A 16,027-nucleotide genomic window follows, 5' to 3' on the forward strand; every position below is an offset into this window, starting at 1 on the left:
AATATCCAAATTGCGCTGTTGGAAGGTATAACTTTAGAAACTTGAGTTTGCCATGGTAAGTACTACAATTTAGATTGCAAAAATCAACAATATAGCCTATGAAAACAAATATCTTTATAAACATCAAACATAATAGTTAATTAATAAACAATTCAGTAACAAAATAGTTTAGCAGTTGTGTACGTAAACATTAGCAGGAATTAAATACAGAAATGAAAAATTTATCAAGATTCGATGACTTTTAAAAAAGAAAAATACAAAACTGAACCACTTAAAGGTAAAATTGACTAGAATGCAATGTTTCTATTTTGCAATTCGTTCTTAATCCAGCTGTGAAACTTGGCAACGTTGGTGTAAACTCCCGGTACATTTTTGGTGCCACACCCTATTCCCCATGAGACGATTCCTACTTGAAACATACTGTTTCCGCTAGATGATGGGCACATCAAAGGGCTACCACCGTCACCTGAAAACCCAGAAGTAATTGTGTATGTAAGGGAACCCATCGTGAAAAAACTTAACTAAAGCGGCCGCTGGAAATTATTTGTAAGTTTCCAATAATGACCACCAGAGGGCGCAATCACGTCTTTGAATTTTAAGTCCCTTTGTTTTTTAAGGGAACTAATCTTATTAACGATAGCTGAAATATAAAGTGGATGGCTGAACGCTCTTATCAAAGTTGAGGCCAGAAACTCTGCTACTATTTTAATTGAACTCGATTGCTTGTGTCGTTAAAGGGCGCATTACTTTTTCAAATAAAATTTGGCAAGATACAAAAATCACTGTTACGTGGGAATTTTAAATTTAACTCTCCATATTTTATATTGGTACGTAAATGAACAATTAATTTGCCATATCAAAGTATCAAACTGTGGTCTTCCAGTTACAAGCAAAAAACCAAAATATTGCAATTAAAGGGTAGCAGGCTCTGGCCGGCCACGGTGACGTTTTTTATAAACAAATTTATCTTTGACATAAATCATCTTATTATTCCGTTAGTAGCTTGTTCAAATGAGTAGTTCTAACAGTGAAATTGAAAGGTAATACATATGCCACCCAAAATTTAATATAGAAACTGTTATACACAAAGTTAATGTTAAAGACTTATAAACTGTTTTAAATTGTTTTTAATTACATACGACTAGATATTATGCTTGACATGACCTCCAACTGGAGTCTTATACACTCTTTCTTTAATAGCGTCCCAAAGGTAGGCATCAACCAGTGTAATATCTGGCGTACGCGGTGGCCAATTCCATGGACCTAGATGCCTTATCCGTCGGTTTTCAAACAAGATTGTAAGTTCTTGACTTGACTCTATTTGTACAATGAGCCGGAGCTCCATCAAAATCTAAAACTAATCTTGATCTTGTATTCTAACCAATATCATCTCACAAGAGGTTGTAATGTAATTATGCATATTATGTTTGTTCAGTATCCGTTGAATGGACGAATAAGATATGCCTAAACCATCTTTAGCGCGGAATAGACACATGTGGAAATGCGTGAAAATATGCTAAAACGTTGGTTTCATTTTTTTCGGGGTTTTTAACAGGTTTTGGAAGTTCGTAGGATTCGAAAATTTGCTTCAATTCTTTTAAACTTTCTCTTTCTTTGACATTCACCATAAATGTAAAACAAAAGCAAGTTTTGACCATGAAAATGCGATAAAGTGAGAAATCAGTTATTTTGTTTTGCAGGAAACGTCAGCATGGCCCAGCATGATTTTTTGTTTATAATTCGAAAACCAGTGAAAATAAATGGTAAATAAATTTAATTTGCTACTTTTGCCAATATAAAAAAAGGATTTTTTTTCTCCCAAAATATTCAAGATAAGTATGGTACATGTTACATAAAAAAGTTTCAAAATGGTTGGAAGAATCTAAAAATGTCTTCCCTTAAAAAACGAAAGTTGTTATATGTTACAGGTATACCTGGCAACACCGCATGGCCGAAAATATTTCGCCCACACAAGTAATCAACATTTCAGGTTTTTACCGTAAACCATACACTAATAGTACACTAACCACGAATAACCCTGTAAATTAAATTTAATTAATTAATATGTTTTCCTAAAATTCGACATTATTTTAAGTTTTAATGTCTCTGACTGCTCGTGGCTGCGAAGAACCCTTTTAAACAACTCCAAGTTCGACTAAATGGGTTCAGCCTTTTTGAAGTTATTGACATTTACCTCCGCAAAAGTTCGGACTGCAATATAAGATTATTTAAAAAGAAAAAAACGGAATTTAAAATTTAAGAACTTCGATTGGGACCCCTGGCAGTTATTATATGAAACTATGAAACACTTGGTAAATTACCTTTACAAGCATCTTTTCCATGTTCTCCCCCAGCGCACATGAAAGATTCGTCTAGAATGAAATACGGACCCAATCTAGTACCCCTCAATAAATTTTGACATTGGGCGTGTTCAATTGTCGGTAGCTCCACTTTTTTTAATATTTGCGTTTCTAAAAAAAAAGCTTACCGATAATAACGACCGAAAATAAAACACTAATTAACAGACAAACCAGCATAAGTACTTAGAAAGTGACTATAACATCGGACGGAATAGACGAAGTGGACATACAAAACAAAATTAATAAAGGAAAAATTGTTATATGCCAATTACACCCAGTGTTATGGAATGACCTAATTTCCCAAAAAATTAAGAGGAGAATGTTTAATTCCTCTATTTTACCCGTTTTGTCTTAGAGCCTTTAGTTCCCGAGATGTCGCACAAAGTTATATTTCTTTAAATGGGATACCCCCAATTTTTCTAAAATATCAGTTTTCTAATAAAATTTCCTTTCGAACCATGTGCCATACAGCTATTTTTATTAAATAGTTTAAAAGATATTTGCAATTTTTCATATTTACAATAGTAGGCGCTGTACGCACCCTAAATGTGTAGATAAAATTTTATTGTTTTTTTCTTCATACAAAATCAAGTTAGCTACGACACGAGGGGACACAACAACCTCGCACTTTAACCTCTAGTTGACAATAATTACCAACCCTAAAATAATAAAATTATTAAAAGCAATTTTTTTATTTAAAATTTTTATTAATTATACTATGTAACACTTAAAATTTACATCAAGTTTCTTTAATTCTAAAACAAATGCTCAAGTTGACGGCCGTTTTCTTGTAAACATATACTACATCTTCTCTTGACGTTATTTTCTGCATTAAGAAGTTCCACCGTACGAAGTGCCTCTTCCACTTCCCTTCTAGTAGTTGGACGATTTCGAAATACAAGGTCTTTGATTTTCTACCACAAAAAGAAGTCGCAAGGGGTCAGGTCTGGAGACCTGGGGAGCCAATATATAGGACCTTTATTTCCTATCCAGTTTTCGGCAAACACATTATTTAGCAAATTAGTAATGTCTCTTGCATTGTGCTCTTCTAGAATTTGTTCGTTTCTTTCGGCATTTCAATTTCTATCAAAAATATATGGTCCAATAATTTGTCCTCTGTAGATGCCTTAAAACTGAAGCTTCCCTGATTCGCTTGTTCCACCATAGTTTGGAGATTTTCCTATTTCCAGTTATAGCAGTTATAGTTGGTGAATATTCCATCTCTAGAAATAACTTTCCTGGCAAAATCGTAGTCTTCTAGTCTTCTAGTCTTTAGGTACCACCTGCAAAGTGCGCGTCTTGGAGCAAAATGGGTTAATTTCTATTTCTCCCAAAATCGTTAGTTTTCCCAACTCTCTATCTCTGAATAGGCTTCTATACGTCCTAGACCGCGGTTTTGTAAAGCATCCGTATTCTTGTAGATGACGTTTTAACTTCAAAAATATATTTGAGCAAGGTTGCCTTCTTTACGGATATCTCTGAAAATATAGATTTAACGCCGTCTGTCGATTTTCGTTACTTTCAATATAACGTTTTATCATGGCGTAGTCTTCAAAGTTTTCAAACATCTTTACAGCTTGACGAAGACGGCAGTTTTGACACTTGGGCTTGGGCTGACACATGGCAATTGTTTTTATCTGATCATAGCTACCTAGATAGATACCGTAAAACTACATAGGTGAGAGTCAAGCACAGCCCACTATGGTAATTATTAGAAATTGCAGATATCTTTTTAACTACTTAATAAAAATGGGTGTATGGCACATCATTTGAATTAAAGGCTTTAAGACAAAATCGGCGAAACAGGTAGATTTGCCCTCAAAAAATCTTCAAAAAATGTTTTTAATAAAAATCTCTATCTTTATAAATGAAAAAGTTATAGCGGGTGTAGCTCAGAAACGGTTTGACATATCACGATGCGGTTTTCAGTTTTCGACTTCTCTCGAAAATCGAGCCCGAAACATGCATTTGGACCAGCTATGCTGCCAATGCTTAAAGCCATAGAGACCCGTCAAATTTGGACCACCCTGTACAAAGTACAATTACGTATGGGTGAGAGGTTTGGAAAATGTCACAAGCTATGAAAGAAAAGGTAGCTTCTACAGAATGAGAAGGTGCTGTAAAACCACATTAATGGACAAGAATGAATGCAGAAAAGAGACTATTAGATACTATTTGAAGAAAAACAACTAATGTGGTCTAATGAGTCGAATGAGCGAAGACAGAATAAAGTCTATTCATAGATATAAGAAAGTGATTAACTGATACGAATTAAGGAAAGACCCAGGCAAGCTCTAAGAATAAAATATGGCCGAACAGGTCTGTACTTTGCTTAGAATTTAATTATTTGGGGTTTTGTTAGGAAAGATACTAAATAGTATAGTATAGTACAGTTGGTGCCAAACATGTTCAATGGGATTAAATATACAGTGGTAAGGTGGAAGCCTTAAAACTGTATGCCCTAGATTTTTTGCATAATTATAAATTAAATGCTCTAAATTAAATTAAATCTTCATGAAAATAAATGTCCTTATTATACATGTAGTTTTGAATTGTTGCTTTTGTGTCACATGAGGAAGGCGATAACTTGCATTGTCCATTACAATGACGCTATTAAGAGGAATGTTTGTTTTTAAATCAACGTTCAAATAAATCAGCGGTGGTGTGTTCATGGTAATTCAGAGAAGAATCTTTAATATTTTTCGCAGACAGAGAAAGTCCATTTGGAATCCAACCCTCTTTATAGCCAGCATGCAAAATAGTTAGTTATTCTTTTACCTCTTTTTGATGGCGCGTTTGTTTTACACTTATCAGTTGAGTCAACCCAACCCTTTTCCGGGGTATCATAAGTGTTGAACCAGGTTTCATCGAAGTAAATAATTGGCCTTTGTTGTTCTCTGTAAATCCTAATTTTTTCTAGATATTCCAGTCGGCATTTCCGAATTTAAAAGATTCCATTGAAACTTGCCTTTTGTCAATTGTTTTAAATCTAAAGTCCATGTGTTGAATACACTTCCATAAGGTAATTCTGCCGTACCGGTTTCATCTTTTTCAAGCCACGCACGCCTTGTTCCTCGTATAACTGGTAAATTTGAAACCTTATTATATTTTGATTTGATTTGATTTTGATATTTCATCTACACTCGAGAAAATGTCAGCATCGCTTCTTTTTTTCCTCGCTGAAATGGGATTATTCACAATTTTCCATACAGTTGATGTTGGAATTTTCGTCCATGTGGCTGTTTCTTCTAAAGATGCTTGCTTGCTGGCACCACGTTCAATGAGAGTCAAATAAACATTGTTTATAACTTCCTTAGTCTCAATAGAATAGTGTTTTCTACATTTGGGCGGGAGCATCTCCTGAGATACACTAGACTCGCAAATATTTCATGTGTAGTTCAACACACGTTGTATTACACATGAAATAAGAACGATTACTAATAAACCTAAACTAAGTAGTATACCAAACCAAAGAATATTAAACACATGTAGGTATAAAATTATTTTCTATTACGGACCACAATTTTACCTGAATTTAAATTCAGAAACTTTAGGTAATAATCTTGTTGCATTGTATGTTAATGACCACCCTTGGATAATCCCAGTCAAAAGCAATTGCTCACTTTCTTATATCTATGAACAGATGATACCCAAAAGAAATATGAGTGGAGGCCACCACAAAGAAGGAAAAGACGCAGACCACGGAAAAGCTGGAAGGCAGGAATTGATGGAGCTATGCAAAAGAGATGTCTCACAGAGGATATATACAGCGATCGAGACGCGTGGAGGTTGGGATGCGGTAAACGTCCAAGGCTGTAGCCAAACTCCTTTTATAAAACACTTACGGCCGATCATGGGTGGTTTCTTGCCCCAGCCCGCTACCAAACATTTCAAGTTTTCGAACGGAGTGTTGCGATTTACGCAGAGCGTGTTAATCGGGACCGATTTGTTATTAACATCGTACGGCACGTCCAAGACCATTAGGGCTATGTCATTGTAAAGGGCACCCGAATTATATTCCGGATGTGTGATGATTTCCTTGACGTTCCTCTGCATTTCCGGGTTTTCGCCAACATTGAGCAACTCGATTTGGCTGTTTAAGATAACTGTCACATCCGACGCTTTAAATCTGAAAGGTCGTTTTTTCTTACGATAAAAATTTGAAAAATTTTAAAGAGGTAAGTATACCGGGCGTTTCAAGCATGTAAATAAAGTTCATATAAACATAGCGGAAATGCTCGGCTTTCAAGAGACAGGGTATTAATAAAAAACGAAAATCCTTACGTCATAACGTATTTTATTAATTTTTTTTTCAAAGAAACTTTTTATAAAACTTCTGGATTCCTCCATCGTCGGTTTTTGTTAACGTTTCGCCAATCATCCCATTGGCTTCTTCAGAGCTTGACTGAAACTGGCTCGCATTTTACTCTGTACCTGCTTTTATATTGTTCGAGGGGGGCGGAGCTAAACGATGGGCATAAACACCGGCTCGATTGACGGTTTCCCATATTGGTGACGTGGATAAGATTGTTAGGTTGCTTATAGGTTTCTATAGCCTCTCGGATTTTTCGTTGGTAGAAGAATTGATTACATGCAAGAATTTTTGTTTTATCTAATAAAATTTTATGTGCGATTTTATTTGTCTTAGTTCTAAGGCTCTTTCATGTTCTTTGTGCCTTGTTGATATTTTTCGTCCGGTCTCTCCAATGTATTCTTTGCCGCATGTGCATGGAATGCTGTAAACTCCTGGCATCTCAAATGGACTTTTGTCTTTGACGGATCGAAGTTGTTGGACAACTGGTACATCTGGCTTTGACGTTATATTTCTTTAGAACTTTTGATATGTGATCAGTGATGTTTTGAATGTAAGGAAGGACAACAGTGGCAAGTGTGGGATTACTCAGCTTCATTGCTATTGCAAGGTTGTGATGAAGTGTATTTTGTGATGGAACGCTTAATATCTTTAATGTGGAAATTATTAGACATAAGAGCAGAGGTAAGGTGTTTTAATTTTGGGTTCAGTAACTCCGGCTGATATAGTTTTACGGCTCTGTAAACCAAATGTATTAAGGTATCGGTCCGTGAGTAGGTTTTTTGTAAATACAATGACCTAATGTTAGGTCTGATTTTCTATTGATAAGAATATCTAAGAATGGGAGGTTGTATAGAGTTTAAATGTCTAAGAAAATCTAGTAGGGATTCTTGACCATGAAGCCAAATAATAAAAGTATCATCGGCGTAGCGTTTGCATAATTCCATAAATATTTTCGCGTTAACTGGTGATAATAGGGAACCCATAGCTGTTCCCGACGTTTGTTCAAAAATTTGACCGTTATAAGAAAAATATGTTCCAGACAAGCATTTTTCAATTAAGGTGAGAAGGTTTGGTTCCAGATTCTCGGATTTTAATATATCTGAAATGTTGGTGAGAGTTTCATTAATAGGAACTTTATTGAAGAGGAATTCGACATCGAAACTAGCCAAAATATCTTGTGTATCTAATGTAATGATTAATTTAATGCCGCACAAAAAAAGTAATGGTATATATTTTAAATTTTTCAAAGGCTACTGTAATGCTTTTTACAAAACTTCTGGATTTTTCCTGCGTCGGTTGTTGCTTAGTCGAAATTGCTGACGTTTCGCCAATCATCCTGTTCGCTTCTTTAGAGCTTGACTGAAACTGTTTCAGCAACGTATTTTTTCGCAAAATACCTAGCTTTTATATTAAAACCCTTCACAAGAAAACTAATACTTCATACTTAATACTTAATTCCTGGACAAACTACTAATTAATTTACTACTAATTAATTAATTTCGATGTGGAGTCCCTCTTTACTTAAGTTCTTATTGCTGAAACTCTCAACATAAATTCATACATATACTGAGAAGCCTAGGCGTTTTCATATATACATGAATTTGAAGGAATTACGATGTTCTAATTAGTTGATATTTGATTGAATTTAATGAGATCACCTAGAAGTCATGGATTATTAACTCTCTTGTTTGCACAGCCCTAGAACTATCTCAACCCGGAATACTTAAATAATTTATTATTATATTAAACGTAGAATTGTTCCAGCCTGGTTCCGAAAAAAGTTAGAAATCGGTTGAAAAATTGTCTCGTTTCAAAAAATTTGTTCGCCATATCTTTTAATTGGATTGTTAGAGGCGTAGTGCCTACAGTTTTGTGAATTAGTGCTTGTTTTGTGTGGATGTCGATGGATTTGTACGGTGTATTGCTCGGTTTCCGGATGTTTTATATTCACGCTGGTAACCAGGCCAGTTGGGATCGGATATCCCGTATGAGATAATTGCTGGAGCCGTTAGATGAATTGGTCGTAATTTTTTGACAAATTATTTAGAAGTGTAAATACGTTCACAGACCTGGAGGATGATAGAATAGTCTAGACCCTTTCTTTACGAAGGAATCCTTTAGGAATGTCTATATTTACCTGAATTTGCAAGCTGGCCAAATTACTTTATGTAGTCGTGGCGATTAGAAGTGATTAACAACAAACAACAACAACTTCCCACAGAAAATGAGTGCGAACGGAATCCCATAGTTACCACTGTGGTCCTTACATTCAAAACATCGGTTAAAGGCAAAACTTCTTTTGCGTCACCAGGAGTTGACAGTATTCCATGCATCTGCGGCAAAGAATTATTAGAGAGACGAAAAATATCAACTATAGTGAAAAGCTGAAAATAAACTCATCAACAGATGCCGATGATTGGCGAAACTTCGATTCATAATCAAGGCAGGAGGAATCCAGGTGATTTGTAAATAGTGACTAATTAGTTTACTGTGACCACAGTATCCAAGAAATAAAATTTCATGAAAATAAATTTATGAAAACCAGGAAAGATACTTAAACAACTAATGAGTCAAAAAAGTATTTTTAGTGGCGAATGCAGAATAAATAACCTATTATAACCTCCTGAATATAAATATATAACCCAAATATACCTCCCGGTATTATTATTACAAATGACATTGCAAAAATGATTTATAATAATATAAACATATTTAAAAAATTTTTTGTATAAATGTTTGATATCTTGGAAATTAAGCATTTTTTATTTGAATGAATTGATTCATGTTTTTTAAAACACCCTTTATATTATATAATGGATGTTTATTTTTTTAGTACCGGTAAACAAATATTTTTAGCCAGCATTGCCAGGAAGTTTGATGTTTGTTTTTAAAATGATGACGTACCTATGAGATGTTTCTCCCAAATTAAATATGGCAACTATTGTATTATTAGTACTGTTTTTTCTTTTTTAAAAACCCATAAACAACTTTGTTCCACATCAAAATTCAATCATTAGTTTAATTTAAATTTTTAGTGAATTTTTTTTTGTAGCAAAAATATACACACATAAGGTGACCGATATAAGTACTCTTCTCCAATCCTGTAATAGTTATCAAAAAAAATTAAATACTAAATTTTTTTGTATTGTTTGTTTATAATAACACCTTATATTTTATTGGGTTTTATTGATAAAACAGAGGTACCTTTCATAAAACCCAAATAGGTGGTTAGGAAATATTTAAGGTTATGTGGTGTGTTTTTGAAATTCTAAAAATTCCATTAAATACAAAGAAGTTTTGTATTTCAAATTTCTATTACATGTTTTGAGAAATATATACTGGTCACTTAATGTGAGACTCCTGGTCCATTTGGAAGTAATACGTAAACAAAAATTATTAAAAATAAAAAGATAAACCGAATTAAAATTAACTTTGAAATGTTTATTTCAAAAGGTATCAACAACATCCGTGGTATATGTAAGTAGAGTAGAACCAACCTAGGAGAGGTACAGCCAGATGCGGCATAAAACCTCGGTATGCAACTGCCGCCAGTGGCGGGTTAGACTGCTTTCTTAATTTCTTGGTAATTATATCTATTTATTGTAAATATACGCAAATTTCATCCGAATATTTGTTTCTGGAATTATTAATGTCAGACGAGTTATGCAAAAAATTGATTTTAGCTGTTTTAAAGAGAAAAATAATAATACCGGATATTTTCCGTAATAATATAAATACTAGTAAAAGATACATTTTTATTTAAATGTATGTCGGGTATAAAGATACTTAACTTACTAAGATATATTTTTAATGTTTTGTCTTAAAAATTTAAATTCATCAAAGTTGCCCCGCGAACATGTGTTAGCAAATATAGTATACAATTTCTTAATGGCAACGATACTCCTGATAAAAGGTAAATGAATTTTTGTCTTACATAGTTTTTATGGCTCGAAAAAAAAAACACCAAAATGGATGCGTTCATCCATGCATTGTAAAAATACCGCGGTGGCACAAGACTGTTATATGCGAATTACATTACCCAGTTTGATGATACGTTTATATTTTAACTGTAATGATAAAATTAACTTTATAATTTGCAAATCTCTATTTGCTTCATTTTCCATAAACCTCGATATGTTATCCATTATTTCTCTAGCTTGGCTGGTTAAGAGTTTACCCTTCGTACCAAATTTTCTTGGCCGCCATAATAACACAATAAGAGTTGAAATAAAAAACGCAATACAGTAAATAAAATATGACGTCAGCACTGCAAATCTCTCGGGCTTCACTTTGCCTAGGTTGGGCTACCTCTATTCATGTGATTGCTTACCGCCGTACACAGTGATTAGCTGTAAGAACCACCTGTCCATGAATCAGAGAACCAGTACAATGGAAATCATACTTATTGCCATTTGTCGTGGTGTAAATAGCTGTCATCCAGGGAAATTCCCCGTGGACGGGGGTTAATTCGTCTTCTCCGGCAAAGATCCTTACGTTTATCAGAGGCAGCTGAGTGCCGCATTTTCTCGTTTTCGGTTTTTTAGTTGCTTCACTTCCTTTGGTGGTTGCGGTCGTACCTTCTGTTGTAGTTGTGGTGGTTGTATCCACGCTGGGTTCCTTCAGCTCCGGATCTCCTCTTAATTTACAACATACTACCTGTCCGGAATAGTTCCCTCCCTTGCATATGACCCGCTTGATACTGTCCGCTCTGAAGTAAAAGTCAAAATAAAGCAATTTTTTAATACATCTCCTAAACGTGCTAACCAGGCTCCAAGGAATGTTTTTTAAAAAACAGACCCAAAAAAAAAGGTATATAAATATGTCGAAAGAACTTGACAAGATACCAGGATGACATCGCCTTGATAACTGATAAAAAAGCACTTCCGAAAATGCTCCAAGAATTGGATACAGGATCAGAATAGGAAGTAGTTAAACTCAACAAAGAAAACCAAAAAGAGCAGAAATCAGGGGGTGAATTAGATTGACATAGGCAGCATTTGGGGAATTGAGCTTCAGCGCAAAAAATGAAAGATATCCTGTCATTATCTAAAACCTAAAAATCACTGCAAAAACACATTTGAGTTATAAAACTAATGGATAAGAAATAAAACGCAAAGTAAGTCTGAAATCTAAATAGAAATGCGCAGAGCATAGCATCACACAAGAAACGACAGACGGAATAAAAGTATTATAAACTGGGGACCATGGCAAAATAAAAGTTGTATAGAGGAAGACCACAAATAAGATTAGCGGATGATTTGAAAAAGCGTGTTGGATCCAGATATATGAACAGGGCGATAGAGAGAGAAGGGTGGGGGAGGTTTAGGTCCAGAGATGAACGAAAGAGGGCTAAATATTTTCAAGTGATCCTATTCGTATTGCGTGAAAAAAGTATTTAACAATCTACCAAATAAATTTGAAATATTATAGACGAAATATGCCTTCAAGAGGCAGCTGTACAAAAATCTGTTATCAAAACAATGATTCTCTTATTTGGACCGTTGGTGTTCAACCTAATATGAAATAATTGTCCATAGGCTCATATCCCATGTTGGCACATGATATGTTAACTTATTATTCTGCATTTTAAGAACAGTCAGCATTTCTGCAATGCTGAACTTTGCTTTCTTATAAAATGTGTATTTACTTAATGAAATAAAGACCTTTATTATTACTATTATTATATTATCATTTTTATTTTTATTGTGATGATGATGATTATTATTATTATTATTATTATATAGATTGATAGATAGGCACCAGCAATAATTTATTTAAAAATATATATTTTGAAATTTAAAAGGACGTTTTCCATACAACTTTTGCAATATGACTTAAGAAGATGACATCTGTTTTCCCAAAATGATTAGTTATTTGCTCTTTTCGAACTTAATAGGAAAAATGACATGTTTGTAAATTTCGTCGTTTTTCCCATATTTAGTTGAAACTTGTTATATTTAATTTTTCTGTTAAGGCTATATCTTTCATGAAAATAAAAACGGCACACTAGCAGAAAAAAAGGAGAGTTGTCCTTACTATACATTAATTCTCCTCTCCACAAATGCTCTCGTTGTATGCCTATGGTCTTAAGATGGTTGGAAGATTCTTTTCTGGATTACCATGAAGATAACACCGCTGATTTATTTGAAAGTTGGTTTAAAAACAAACTAGTTCCAAACATTCCTGCTAATAGCGTCATTGTAATGGACAATGCAAGTTATCACAGTAGACAGTTGCCTAAACCCCTTCCTCATGTGACATAAAGCAAGAATCCAAAACTACATGTATAATAACGACATTTATTTTCACGAAGCCAAAAAGCAATTAATTGAGGTTCTACAAAGCTTGAACCTACAAAAGGAATACGTCTGTGATAATTATGCAAAAAATGTAGGGTATACAGTTTTAAGGCTTCCACCTTACCACTGCATATTTAATCCCATTGCACATGTTTGGCACCAACTGAAATCTGCCATGTCCTCAAACTTATAGAAACCGAAGTTTTTAACATTCCTTCACAAAGTTGGACAAATTCTGTTAAACATATAGAAAAATCAGAACAATCGTATAAATCCATATTGCAAATAATATAGAACAAATAATAATTAGAACAGGCGATCATAGCGATAGTGATACTGATATATTATGTGAATAATTTTAAGTAATTTAAGTAGGTAATAAAAATAATTTGTAATTTTATTTTAGATTTAAACATAAATACATACATAAATAAATAAATATTGTTTAGTATCTTTCCTAACAAAACCCCAACTAATTAAATTCTAAGCAAAGTACGGACCTGTTCGATCATATTTCATTCGTACAGCTTGCCCGGGTCTTTCCTTAATTCGTATCAGTTAGTCACTTTCTTATATCTATGAACAGACTTTACCTTTCTTCAATCAAGCTTTGTCCCCCGGTGATAATAAAATTATCGGCGTCGCACTGAAAGTGGAGCACGCATTTGCAATTGTTAAAAATTTCGATAATCAAATTGTCGTCGATCTCGTTGCTGGCGTTGGTAGCCTGTCTTTTTGACCTCGCGACGCGCGTACTTTCACTAATACCCACACCGAAAAGAATTAACATAAAATACGCACACACGTTTCTCATTCTGCCAGATTATTTTGCAACCGAATGTCCGACTATCGTTTGTTCAACTGGTAGGTTAAAGTTTATCGCGAAGAGCTTTGTAGACGACCGAATTTCCAACGCCAAGAGATCTTTCGAAATACACGTGTGGACATGTCGTGCAATTAAATTTAGCTGCAGGTCTTCGCGGGGATTTCCGCCATTTTTTTTACCGCTGCCGGGTCGTAAGATGCAGATCCTGTTTCGACCGATACGTCGCACATAAGCAAATGTGATCGAAAAAAAATGAAGTGTTTTAGGAGCGCGAGCATTTAAGATGCCAAGTGAGATCTTGACGAAACGTCTGCAGGATTCCAGTCGGAGTTCAAGAAACGAACGGATGATATCACATTTTTCCATCCGTGAATCAATACGTGAAACTTCTGGATTCCTCCTGCGTCCTTTTTTTGCTGAGATGAATTTGCTGACGTTTCGTCAATCATCATGTTGGCGTCTGCAGAGTACCATCGCAAATCTTGCTGATATACCTAATACCACCTGTAGCACCTATCTACATTTCAAATAAACTTAAAGTACCTATTTCAGCTAATCATCTTCCTCCCCAATAATATTCTACTCGTAAACAACAACTAAAAGTTCAGATTTTCACGTAATGATATATTTTGACATGACAATTGTTTCGACAACACCGTGTCTTTGTCAAATATAATATTTACAAATTACCTGCTCCTATATATACCGAAAAATGATCATAAAACCTTAATTATTGTTGTTGTGAGAATTTAAGTTCAATAAAGGAGAGGTATTTAAATCTCATTGATCGTTAAGCAATACATTTGAATGTCTCATTTTATAAATTTAATTTTCTGCTTTTTGTGGCTGTATGTAAAATATCAAAATTGTCTTCAAAAATGTGTTTTTTTGTGTTTAAGTGTGTAGCATAATTAGAATCTAGATTATTGTTTTTAAACGCTCTTTTATGTTCGTTAATGCGTTTCTTGAAGGATCTACCTGTTTGTCCAATATAAATTTTAGGACATGATCCGCATTTCAACCTGTATTGTCTTGATGTCGAAACAATTGTCATGTGAAAATATATAATTTCGTGAAAAGCTGAACTTTTAGTTCTTATTTATTTTGATAAATGGATTTTCATCAAGTAAAAGCCACCTCAGTTCAATTCTACTCGTACTTTTTATCTATATAAGGGCAATTGTACAGTTTCGTCATAGTATGACATCATTATCTAGTTCATTACTGGATGTGTCGCTTCAAAATGTCCCTATCATTTGGTAAAAGAGAGCAAGAGCAATCCCTTATTGTAAAACTTATGGATTATTTCACTCCAGGAAAAAAGGCTGAGAAACCCCTTTTACCCTTAAACGCTGTAAACAATAAAAGTCTCCATAACTCAAACTACTTAATTTTTATGAACGATCAATTTAAGTTTCTGAAAATTGGTGAATGAAAACTGGGACACAATTCAAGAAAGCAAAAACAGAATAGAGCAAGCAAGAACATCTTTTAAGGACATGAAAAATGTGTTAACCGATAGAACCTTAAGAATTCCCGTAAGAATACGTTTATTACGTTGCCATGTCTTTAGCATATTATTCTACGGTATGGAAGCATGGACGATCACTGGAACAATGTGCAAGAGGATTAAGGCTTTCGAAATGAACAAAGAAAGAGAGGTACTTAATGCCACTAAAAGAAGAAAGCTGGAGTATTTTACCCACGTAATGAGAAATTTAAAAATTATGAATTGCTTCACGTAATCATGCCAGGAAAAATAGAGGGAAAACGTGGCCCTGGTTATCAAAGAACGTCTTGGCTCAAAAATCTTCTTCAGTGGTATGGAGTAAGCACCACCACATTGTTTAGATCTGCTGCGGACAAAGTGAAGCTCATGCGACTGACCGCCAATATTCTGGGAAGACATGAACTTGAAGAAGAAGAAGAAGAAAGTTATTAATTAGGTAGTTACTTATTATGTCTTATAGTAGCGTTATGCCGATGCATTAGATATTTTTCTAAGATCAGTGCATAAGTTTCTTTCTTATTTTAAAATCGGTGGACTACCATGATTCAATGAAGATTTTGAAAGGTCATTTATATTTCTTTTTATGGGAAAAGTAACATAACCTATGAACAGAGATAAAAATTTTAGTTTTGTACCCACAGAGACTCAACATTTCCTCAATACTACTTTTTACTTTAAAAGGTGGTTCAGACAACAGCTGTTGTTCAATCTTACTTT

At 34.3% G+C, this 16,027-nt stretch overlaps 1 protein-coding gene across 1 annotated transcript; it reads right to left on the reverse strand.

The window, feature by feature from the left end:
* Positions 1–99: 99 nt before the first annotated feature.
* LOC132705283 (phenoloxidase-activating factor 2-like) lies at positions 100–16,018 on the reverse strand. The gene is made up of 5 exons (XM_060675775.1): positions 13,568–16,018; positions 11,006–11,383; positions 6,206–6,489; positions 2,322–2,471; positions 100–466 (listed from the first exon to the last, which is right to left on the reverse strand). Exons 1-5 carry the CDS (start codon positions 13,786–13,788, stop codon positions 288–290), a joined length of 1,212 nt encoding a protein of 403 aa, XP_060531758.1. The 5' UTR covers positions 13,789–16,018; the 3' UTR covers positions 100–287.
* Positions 16,019–16,027: the final 9 nt, after the last annotated feature.

The sequence above is a fragment of the Cylas formicarius genome, unplaced genomic scaffold, assembly GCF_029955315.1.
Source record: "Cylas formicarius isolate icCylForm1 unplaced genomic scaffold, icCylForm1.1 PGA_scaffold_7__23_contigs__length_41026272, whole genome shotgun sequence".
Classification (NCBI taxonomy): Eukaryota; Metazoa; Arthropoda; class Insecta; order Coleoptera; family Brentidae; genus Cylas; species Cylas formicarius.